Below are 11,996 nucleotides of genomic sequence, written 5' to 3'. Positions count from 1 at the left end.
CATTGCTGTCATCAGTTTATTTCAGTTTGACACTTTTATTATGGCTTCACAAATAACTTGAGCATGTTTATGAAATATAAGAAAGCAAACTAAATGGATGTAACTTTTATAAAGGAGCAGTGATTTGACATACATATCGAAAATGGGAATTATGAAAGATGTTTATGTGGTTTAAGGACTGTTAAGAACAGTTTGATGAAGCACTAAAGAGTTTGAAGAACTTACTCCTCCAATTCTTTCAAAATGATTCACTCCTCTTTTAAAATCTATCACATCTCCATTGAATGACCATGTGAACACAACCTCAGCGGAGGGGTCATGAGACACCTGACATGGTAGGACTATACTCTCTCCAACTGTAACATCCATTTTAGAAGGTGGAACAGTAATTACAGTCCTCTCTGTTGAGAAAAATCATTCTTTATTATAAACAAGTGTATAAAAATACCAGTATATGTTTGTAATAAAAAAAATTGAATGATTTTTGCAACATTTCTGAAATGATTTAAAATTGATCTAATGTTCTGCTACTGTCCCTATGAAAGAAACTGAGCGTTAACATTTTGATGATTCCAGTGCATTATTCATCATTTACAACCTATTGCCAAGAGCACTGTGAATACAATGGGTGCTATGTATATCTTAGAGAAGACTTGAAAATGTGCAACATGCCAAATTATTCATCTCCTATAGTATGCTGATTCATAAATGCCATACTCACTAGATCTGACTTAAATTCAAACAAAACAGCATACATTGTTGAGGCTGCTAAGACTACATGGAGAAGGGGAAGAGACATGATAATGCAGACTTTGAAAAACTGTCCTTGCAGAATACTGCAACCAAATAAAATGTGGTCACTGTTTTCTTACTTCTTAAAGAGAAATGTCTTGCCCTTTTAATTTATTATTTTAATAAATTTAATTTTCATTGGCAGTTTCCCACAGTGTCACGTGCATTGCAGTATTTAAGCTCCAAAGGAGACGGCTCGAAAGACTGAAAAAGCATTTAAACTTTTTTTATCACCATACACTGATAACGAGAGAAGCAGCTCTCACTAAAGGAAAAAGTAGCTTGCTGAAGGGGAAAGACAGTGGTTTATATGGTTTTACTACTGTTGGCATGACTGGCACATAACCTTTCTGTGAGCAATTCTCTTGAATAAAGTCTCTGTGCAGGAACATTTATAAAATCATGAGAATTCAGATACATGTGAATAAAATGTGCACAGAATCCATTCAATGATAATAATATGTTCTGAAAAAAAATGTGTGGGGGGTGGGGGGGAAGATGAGGGTTTCAGGGACTGCATTAGTTCAGCAGGTCTATCCCATGCCAGGATTAACCCCGTGTATTGGCAAAGTATTTGAGAATACAGTATTTTATTCAATATGGGGCCTTGACTTCAAAGGGATCACTCATTTATTAAAGGTGGAAGATATTAATTTGCTATTCAGAACATACTTTTGAGCAGATTGCCAAAACAATTGCAGTCACTGAGTGCTATGCAGATGGGAGCATTCTGTACAGTCCTGAAGTTCAAGTGACTTTCTCACAGAGTTGAGTTACAACTTCTGCGACTGTCAGGGCTGCGGTCAAGTGGCAATGAGGAGGAATATTGCGTTTTCTGTGATCCTTCTTTTGAACTAAAACTGAGTCTCCAGTTACAGTGTTTACACCCCCGTCATTAACTGGCACTTCCCAAGGAATTCAAAGAAGGATCTTTGTATTGTAAAAACAGATTAGGTGTTGCTAAAATCTTTTCTTTGCTGGACTCCCCCTTTAACAGGTACACATTGCAAGGAAAGGAAAAAGAGTCTTTGAAGAACCTCAATTGCTGAAGCAGAGCCAACTTTTTCTTGGTTTCCATTGCATGAATTAATTGCTGTTTAGAACCCTTTCTTTTAATGATCAGAAGAGTTTCACATCACTTGGTTTTTTGAAGATTTGCCCCAGGGTGAAGGCATGACATGACACTACTAAAGATTTTATTTTAACCAGTAGAATAGAGAACATTTTCCCTGTCTGGAAGCAAGAGTGGCAGGTGCATTCCATTTCACATGGATTCAAATGCCAAATTCTCTGTTGGCACGACTCCATTGACAACAAATATTCAAACTCTGAAAAACACCCAAAGAGAGTTTGGCTCTAAAAAGCTTGTAACTCCTCTAACATCAGTGTAGTTACACTAGGGGTTCAGTTCACCTTCTATGCCTAGCTTGATTCATCTTTAATAAAGCTGGGAATGTACACTATATTTCCCACGTGCCAAATGCCCTCCTTGTCCTTCAAATTCCTCTTTGCAACACATATCCGTCACAGAAATCTTGCCGTGTCAATCTCTTCCAGGCTGTCTGAACACCACCTGGTGCCTGAGCTGTTCTCCTGCAAATCTTACTCATCTGTACTGGATGGTAAATCAATGGGGCGGGTACTTTGTGCCTATTCTGTAAAGCTATGTGTAAAGTTATAGCACTCTATGAATACTAATACTACTAGTAAAAACAATTTAGCCTTATAGGGAAGTTATATAAAAAGTTAGAAATTAAACCAACAGGGTTGTGTGTAAGTTAAATAGGGCTCCATACATATAATTCAGAAACCTATGGAGTGTAATAGAAAATGATATCCTTTCTCTTCCATTTTAAATCATTGCCTAGGACAGTGTTTCACAATATATGGAACACCAGCCTCAGTTAGGTGACTAGAGTGAGTTGGGGATTTTTCAACACATTTTTTTTGTCAGAAACTGCCAATTCATCAAATCTAAATATTTTAATGAGAAAGGGTTGGCTTTGACATATTTCTCAACTAAAAAACATTTTGAAAGGAAAGTTTTGAAGTTGCCAAAATGAAATACTGACATTTTCTAAATAAAATATTCCAGTTTTCTCCTTCAAAAGGACCTTTTCATTTTGAAACATTAACTAATTATAATTTTTTAAAAATAAAAACAGTCATAATCGAAACAAAATGTTTCAGTTGACCTAAGCTGATTTTTTTTTTATTTTATTTTATTTTTTTTACAAATTTTCAGTTTGCAAATTTGTTTGTGATTTTGACTTGTCACAATGTGGGGTGGGAAATGTCTTGAAGTCTTGAAAAAAAATGCAGGATGGGAAAACTGTTTTCTACCCAGCAATATCTGTGAGTGGGTGGGGTCTGATGAGTCACATGCACACACGAAAGAAAAACAAAATCTGTAAAAACCTGCTAGGAGACAGAACACAAAGAAAGAGCAATGTATCCCTCCCTTCTTTCTTGCCTCCTACTGCCTCCAAATCCAGAGCTTTGTTTCCCCCTCTCCCCTTTCCATTCTACCATAGTGCTCAGTTCACTACTCCGTATCTTAGGATTGCACAGGCAGGCACAGAAAGAGGGAGAGGGAGAAGGGGAACTCCTCAAGCATGCAGTACATCCAACTTCCATTGTGTCTGCCTATTGCTATCTCCCCAGAACCATGCCATTGTGACCACAAGGAATTGTTGGGTAAGGTCAGCTGGAAGACTATTTTTTCTGGGAATTTATTTGAGTCACAGACCCAAAGAGACTGAGAACAAACCACTATTCTAACATTTGACAGTAATATCCCTGTTATAGAATTGTATAGATTGAATTCTTAATCCAATAGACAACTTGTCATTTTCTATTGAATCCCATAGGACCGATCCATAGGGATAGGCAAGCAGTTTGAAAAATGTAGTACTAGGGCTTCCCACTACAGATCTGCTCTTTTGGAATATCAAAAGGCTTCCATTTATACACTGACAAAGTCTATAACTACACAGTTCACCATTACCTGCGAAAGAGACCTGCTTTCTCAAAACTTCAGGTATCTTTTAATTTTTCTGCACATATACTTTTAAACGTCCTTATCGTGAATTATATAGGGGGTGTGTGTACGTGTGTATTCTTGCTGCTTTAGCAAAAAAAGAAAAAGTAAATCCTTATAGAAGCATCATGCTGTGAGGTGATTGTTCCTTTGGGTTCATCATTCTTGCTGGACCATGTCACATGACATGACTCATGCCTACTTGCTCACTTACTATGATCTTTGCTATTTCCTTTAGGAAGTTGTTTACAACCTCCACCTCCGATCCTTTCAAATGCCTCTCAAAAACCTTGGTTTCCCATTATCTATCCATCTTGCTTAGTAACTGCAGAGATGTATTATATAGAATGGCTTTTTTTCCAGAGACAAACAATAGATAAGATGCTGTGTGCTTGAGGTATAATAAAGACTTCTATAACAAAGAATAAACAACTCAATGAGCAGCAATAAACTTAATTTGCACATTAGATATGCTTTTCCAAGTTCTGACATTTCAGTTGAAAATAATGCTGAAGCAATGAGCCCTATAATTGAACAGCCAAAACTTCTCCAGAGGGGAAACAAAAACAAATGTTCCCTGCAAACAAGATCATTTTTATACCATGTTATTACTCTGTTTTTTTAATACACTTTGTAAATGCCAAATGAAATAATTTTGTTGTTGTTTTTAATGTGATTTTTTGCATACTGCTCCATTAGGATGTATATATGGCGGTATGTGCAATGGTATCTAACTCTCATGAAGTAAGAGCTCCTCAAACACTACACGACTCATTTTATTCACTGCTAGCTGTGCTGTAACATTCTCTCAAATTACACATCACATTGGTACTAACGGCACTTCCAAAATTTGAACGTGAAAACTACGTTAGCCAGCTGCGGTATGGTAAGGAGGAAAGTCAAGCCTGCAGGCTAGAGAAAATGATTGGGAAGTTACCTAAAATGAGCCAAATCAGAAAAAAAAAAAAGCTGAGTTACAAATTATGCTGAGTAATCTGTCATTCTTATAACTACTATCATTTCTAGTGTTATCTAACATCGAGAGTATTCTGCTCATAACTGTGATAATTAAATTCAAAGTTACATGTTTTTAACGTACTTTTCTCTACCTTTTCATTGTTACCATTTAATGTCACCAGGATGTTTTCATAAGAGACCAGTTATATATATATTAAGAATTGCAATCATGCTTAGTTAGCAGCAAGAGAAGGTACGAAATTTCCCCCCGTTTTCCCTGTGTTGGCAGCTACATTGATGTAATGATTCACCCATCCACTGATCAGCAGGGACTGAACCCAGAACCTTCAGCACCAGTCACAAGCATCCTACTCCTGAGATAAGGAAGTATCTTTATAAGCTGCTAGCAATAGTACATTCTTAACAATTAGGAGGCCCAGCCATGAAATGGAGGACAAGATACAGTTAGGCTTGTCTACGTTGCTATGTCAGCGTTCAGTGCAGTTGCACTAGTGAAAATGGTTATTACAGACATGATTTACATTGATGCAGTGCAATTTGCCTGTGTTTCAAAAAAACAAACAAAAAAAAAGGTTATGATATTAAAGGCAAAGGTAAAATGCACCATTGTCAATCACAGATGCACTCAGGGCTTGCAGATGAAGCTCCAGTGTAGACAAGGCCTTAGTCAGTGTATCACATTCACAACAGAGAGAAAAAGGTCAGACAAGCATAATACACTTTAACGTGCTTCCCAGAACAGCAGTAGGAAGTCAGAGACATTTAAGTTGACAATCACAGAGAGATATTATAGCTACAAAATCATCAATCCACCCTTAAAAATACTTTTAGCTACTCAGGTAGGGTGAAATTCCCCCTTCCAATACAAACATAGCACCCTGTTTTAATAAGGTTTAGGTGCATTGGCCTTTTACTGACCTGGCATGCTGCAGGTGAATGTAACCCTTTCCTGTGCTGGAAAATTGTTTTTTTTATTCTGTTAGGGTTCCCACCCTTTGTGGCTAATCATTCTATGTAGTATATAAAGAGATCTGGATACTTAGAGTTAAAAAAAACCTGCCCCTTTCTTTCTCACAAATCCTTTTGTAGGTGATCTTTAGGATAGGTAGGCAGGGCTGATGGGGGGAGGGAGCAATTTTATGGGGGTCCTGAGCTCAGGGAAATACCGAAATATCTGTATCATCTGTGTAAATAAAGTGAAATGGGAAAATGTCAGGTCCCAGATAACATGATGTATCAAAGCCTCAACATTTTCCTCAATGGGCCTGTAGGTAGGCAATTACCTGTAAACAGCCCCTTCACAAAAAATTAGGTATAACTCATAGGTAGCAGCAATTAATATGTTGACTCCATAACACTTTCAATGACAATTCAGATTCTGAGAAACTTCTTTTCATATCTTAGCCTGGTGGGTACATTTTGACATATCCCATCAGATTACTTCAGTCACATTCTCTTAGAACACTTCAGACTGGATTTGTCAGAATGCAAGCTGACTAGGACAAGTCCACAGTGATGTCTCACAAGTTATATCAAGTCAATTTTTTCAAAGAAGAGGATTAGAAGTTCAACTAATATGCAGTTTGCAAAAAAAAAAAATTACATGAGAAGAAGGTGGGTTTTTTTCCTTCATTAAAATGACTTGCTTGGTGATGTGAACATTTCTGGTTAGTTGGCAGCTCAGATTACTCCCCCAAGAAGCAAATATTTTTAGCTGTTGGAGCAGGCAGTGAAATGACACATATGAATCTGGGAAGTTAAAGTGTTAAAATTCAGGAAAGTAACCAGCAGTGAAGTGTAGGAGATATCACAACTGCTCCTTGTGTTCTTTGGGAGTGTGTGTGTGTGTGCGGGGGGGGGGGGGGGGGGGGATTTTAATATTAAAAATAGGAAACCATCTGAAGGGCCTGAGACCACTCCTCTTTCAGTCATGTTGTTTTAGTGTCATCTGTCAAGGTGGTTAACCACAATTGCGACAGAGGGAAGCAGCTTCTTAGTGGTTCTCTGTTTTATTAGAGTGAAATTTTTATTCGGCTTCTAAACGAGCCTTTTTTTTTAAATAGAACAAAACATCAAAACAAAACAAAAACAATGAAACAATCCAGTTATCAAATTAATTCACTAAATCTCTTTTCCTTAATTTACAGTGGCAGAAATATTTTTTTAGCCTGAGATCCAATGTAAGCTATAAATGAGCAGCATTGATTCAACCCCTCATACATAGTGGAGAACAGAAAGGTGTTCAGAGGCCCACTGCCACTATAGTTCAAGTTTCTGGTCCGCAAGCTCTTTGGGGCAGGGACTGTCTTTTTGTTCTGTGTTTGTACAGCACCTAGCACAATGGGGTCTTGGTCTAAGACTAAGGCTTTGTTGTCAATATCCTCTAAGAATGATACTGAAGCATAGTCACTACCTGTGGATAGGCCAGGCATTTTAACAGTTGCTGCAGCCATCTGGTAGTTCTGTTTCAGTGTAAAGATTTAGTTGAAATCCTGCATCATAACAGTATTATTATGATCTTTGACATCCCAGTATGTTTCATCAAATATGTATGTACATTTCCAATATTCATAAAGCACAAATGAAGACAATAAAATACCTTTCACAATCAGGTTTCCTGAATTCCTGGCAACTCCAAATTGATTCATTGCTATACAAGTGTACACTCCTGCATCTGTTTTGGTAATATTATATATCTTGAGACTGCCATCCTCTAGCATAAAGATCCTAAAAAATATACAGATAGATAGATAAACTTAACAGGATATTGTATCAACTTCCTGTACAGGAACTGTAATAAAAGTAGCATTGCATTGCTCATATTTAGATACTATTATTATGATTATGCTTTCCTACAACAAACTAAACGTATTCCCATTATTTTTCACCTCCATCTATTAACTGTCAACGTATAAGGAACATAAAAGTGACATACTGGAATTGACCATCAATCCATCTAGTCCAATTTTCTGTGTCCTTCTATGTTCAATGTTGAATGTTTCAGAAGAAGAAATAAAACCACAATAATGCAGCTAATTATGCTATATTATACTAGAGGGGATTTTTTCCCTGACCCCAGATGGTAAGCCGCTTATGATGTGAAATATGAGGACTGACAGCCTGTGTAATTTTGTCAATTTTATGAAAAGTTGTTACCAGTCTAGATGAGAGCCTGAAACACCCTCTCACAGACAATGAAAACATAAAATACACAGTTTTGTCATATTGCTCTAAGAAATCACCTTATTAGTGACTATGTTTTACCTTGCTAAGTTATGTACTGATTTGTGAGTACTGACTAGTTTATACTGACTAATATTATGAGAACCTCAAAGGTAATGGTGAGATATGTGGAAAGAAAGCTGGAGAAATAGATGCCAGATAAAAACAGTGACGGTATATATCAGAACTGTCTCAAGTAATGTAAACTCAAAATGTTGGATTTTTACCTCTGAGTCAACGTGGTATTTCAGAGTATAATCAAGTGCACAGTTTGGCCTAAGTTCTTGCTGGTTAAACTTTGAGGTGGCTTGAGCAAGGACTCAACATTGTGTTACCTCCCGGATGATGAATATGGACAGATAACACTAGACATTTGCTGTGTTATTTTATAGACCAGGGATCGGCAACCTTTGCCACATGGCTTGTCAGGGAAAGCTGCTGGTGGGGCAGCACATCCCTCAGCTTCCCACAGCCCCCATTGGCCTGGAACAGTGAACTGCGGCCAGTGGGAGCTGCGATGGGCTGAACCTGCGGACGCTGCAGGTAAACAAACTGCCCTGGCCCGCCAGCGGATTTCCCTAACGGGCTGCATGCCAAAGGTAGCCGATTCCTGTTATAGACTATCCAGAAGTGGGAAAATTAATTTCAAATCTGAGTTAAATGGAGAAATAAAAAGTGGCAGAGGGGGAGATATAAATCTGATACATTATTTTTTTTGATGTAAAATATTTTTATAAGCCTCACAGTCAGGGTGTTCAATATTTACAACATAAATTTAGATGATTTAACATTTAAATTATTAAAGCAAATGAACAGCAACTAGAGCGCAACAGGAAGTTGGCGGTGATATCAACTACATGAAACATATACAAAATATTATTGTATCCTGTATTCCTACATATATTTATATCTTTGTGTTTATCTGCATAACGTACCATGCGCTATGTTCTACTCTCTTACCTGGGTACAATTCTCATTTACTTTATGTAGTTGAGAGCTGTTCTGTGTCACTGAATACTGAATCTGGTCCAAGTATTGATAAAGTACAAATAATAATTCATCTTGTAGCATCACCACACTGTCTGTGAACTGCATGAACAAATTCTGATTTGTGTGGCGCTAGACACGTTATTAAAACTGTGTTCAACTAGCTGTCCAATGAAAGGAAACCAGTGTTTAGTGTGCTGAGTGATCAGGTGTGAGTATAAAAGTTAGCTCTGTGAGGGTATGGAGGGGGAGGGCTTTTCTGTCTGCCACTATTGCTGAATCAGCAGAATGCTTTCATATGTCCTAGAACTGACTAAACTTACCTTCAGATCTACATTTTCACCAGGTATAGTTCATGTTGTTTATTCTCACACTGTTCATCTCCAGGGGCGGCTCTATGTTTTTTGCCACCCCAAGCATGGCAGTCAGGTGGCTTTCGGCGGCATGCCTTTGGGAGGCCCCACCGGTGCTGCGACTTCGGTGTCCCCACCGCCGAATTGTCGCCGAAACTGCGGCACCAGCGGACCTCCCGCAGGCATGCCGCCGAAGGCAGCCTGACTGCCGCCCTCACAGTGACCGGCAGGCCGCCCCCCATGGCTTGCCGCCCCAGGCACGCGCTTGCTGCGCTGGTGCCTGGAGCTGCCCCTGTTCATCTCCTAAAAATGTGATTTTTGGGTGGTGGGGGGAGAGGTAGAATATACGTCCAAAATTCTCTGCTGGTGTTAATCGATCACAACTCCACTGAAATCAGGGAAGGGAGGGATTTTCCAAGATCCTTAACTGAATTAGGAGCCCAAGCCCCACTTCTATATCACTTAAGTGCTTTAGAAAATGCATCCATAAATTATACTCTACTCAAACTAGTGAACAAAGAAGAATAATGCTAAACCAGCCTAATCTCCCCATGCCACACTGAGGAACTTTGTAGCTAAAATGGGACCTAAACCTTTTGGAAGCCTGACAGAGGAATGACCCAAATTATTTTTTGCTAGGTTGTCACTAGCCCTAGCATAGCCATATTGGGAAGAAAGACATGGCTGCATTCGGATCTTATATCAGTTCAGGGGCTTTAACACCAGCGCTGCCCTCTGCGAGGCAGTGGGCATCTATTCTTCTGCCCGCCTCGCTTCCCGTACTGACCAGTAAGTCACTTCCCTCCCCCTTTTTCCTGCCCCCAACAAGGGCAAGGGGGAATTGTGGACGGCATTGTGACTGTGTTCTTCCCAGGCTTACTCCGGGGGTGCTGCAGTTTTGTGCACTGTCCATTGTGCAGGGCTATGCCTCAGGCCACACTAGCCCATAGTAAGTATTGATGAAAAGATTACTGCACTCTCAAGTCTTTGGATATCAACACAATCACTAATACACAGCAAATCCAGGGACAGAAAATATTCCCTTTGAGAAACCAACCAATGTTCTGTGCATCTGCCTTGTTATTCCCTATACGCAATGTAATTTTATACAGTAGTTTTGATTGCCCCTCTATGCCAAAGTATTTGACAAATGTGACACTTGTTAAAAGCAATATGGGCTCTTTTTACAGCACAACTTGAGTGTCTCTGCTTACAAACTGGGTCAAATGACATCCCTCAGGTTTTACCTTTTATACAGCCAACAGCTTTAACACAGCAGGAGATGAGGGAGGATGGCCAGACAAGGCCATCCATTGAGCTGTCCTGTACAGGGCACAGCAGCATCTGGGACAACAAATTACAATAGCTGCCACAAGTGGCTATAGTGCCGTTCTGAATTCTCTGGTGAAAGGGAAGCTTTATCCTCTGGTTTGGAGTAGAGAGAGGAGAGGATTTGGCCTTATGTGAATATCCTTGTTACCTTGACTATGAGGCTGCTGAGCTGCATTCACATGCATACTGTTAGTAGCACTGTAAGAAAGTAAGTTTGGATTGAACAGCCAATTTGTTATAAATCAAGATATCAAACCAGAACTTAGCAACATATGAAACAAAGGGTACGTCTTCATTTACATCCAGGTCCGGATGTAAGCAATCGGTTTTCTGAGTTCGATTTATCGCGTCTGGTTAAGACACGATAAATCGATCCCGGATCGATCCCGGAAGTGCCCCGGATCGATCCCGGAAGTGCTCGCCGTCGACGCTGGTACTCCAGCTCGGCGAGCGGAGTACGCAGCATTGATGGGGGAGCCTTCCTGCCGCGTCTGGACCGCGGTAACTTTGGACTAAGGTACTTCGAATTCAGCTACGTTATTAACGTAGCTGAATTTGCGTACCTTAGTCCGAAGTGGGGGGGTTAGTGTAGACCAGGCCAAAGAGGCAGACTTTTAGGTCTAACAACATATCAACTAGCTGACATTTTCAGCTAAGAATGGCTGCACACAGAAGAAAAAAACTAGCACTTTTTAATTGACATCATTAAGCTAGATATCAGTACAAGAAAATAAGGGTGCCTCTCTTAGTTGGTTTTGGAGAGAGACGTGATAATAGAATCATAGAATCATAGGACTGGAAGGGACCTTGTGAGGTCATCTAGTCCAGTCCCCTGCACTCATGGCAGGACTAAGTATCATCTAGACCGTCCCTGACAGGTGTTTGTCTAACCGGCTCTTAAAAATCTCCAATGATGGAGATTCCACAACCTCCCTGGGCAATTTATTCCAGTGCTTAATCATTCTGACAGTTAGGAAGTTTTTCCTAATATCCAACCTAAATCTCCATTGCTGCAATTTAAGCTCATTGCTTCTTGTCCTATCCTCAGAGGTTAAGTAAAACAACTCTTCTCCCTCCTCCTTGTAACAACCTTTTACATACTTGAAAACTGTTTATCATGTCCCCCCTCAATCTTCTCTTTTCCAGACTAAACAAACCCATTTTTTTCAATCTTCCCTCATAGGTCATGTTTTCTAGACCTTTAATCATTTTTGTCACTCTTCTCTGGATTCTCTCCAATTTGTCCACGTCCAGGGCCGGCTCCAGGGTTTTGGCCGCCCCAAGCGGCCAAA

General features: G+C 39.5%; 1 protein-coding gene across 1 annotated transcript in view; it reads right to left on the bottom strand.

Annotated features, from left to right (window-relative positions):
• Window positions 1-11,996, bottom strand: part of LOC112103401 (contactin-6-like) — a 131,687-nt gene that overhangs the window by 25,430 nt on the left and 94,261 nt on the right. The window contains exons 9-10 of the mRNA XM_024195170.1: window positions 7,410-7,537; window positions 226-401 (exon numbers count right to left, since the gene is read on the bottom strand). Of these exons, the coding sequence (XP_024050938.1) occupies window positions 226-401; window positions 7,410-7,537 (304 nt within the window). The remainder of the gene's footprint in view (window positions 1-225; window positions 402-7,409; window positions 7,538-11,996) is intronic.

The sequence above is a fragment of the Terrapene carolina genome, unplaced genomic scaffold (genome assembly GCF_002925995.2).
Source record: "Terrapene carolina triunguis isolate 2854851 unplaced genomic scaffold, T_m_triunguis-2.0 Scaffold89, whole genome shotgun sequence".
In the NCBI taxonomy this organism is placed as follows: Eukaryota; Metazoa; Chordata; order Testudines; family Emydidae; genus Terrapene; species Terrapene triunguis.
This window is presented reverse-complemented; position numbering and strand designations above follow the sequence as displayed.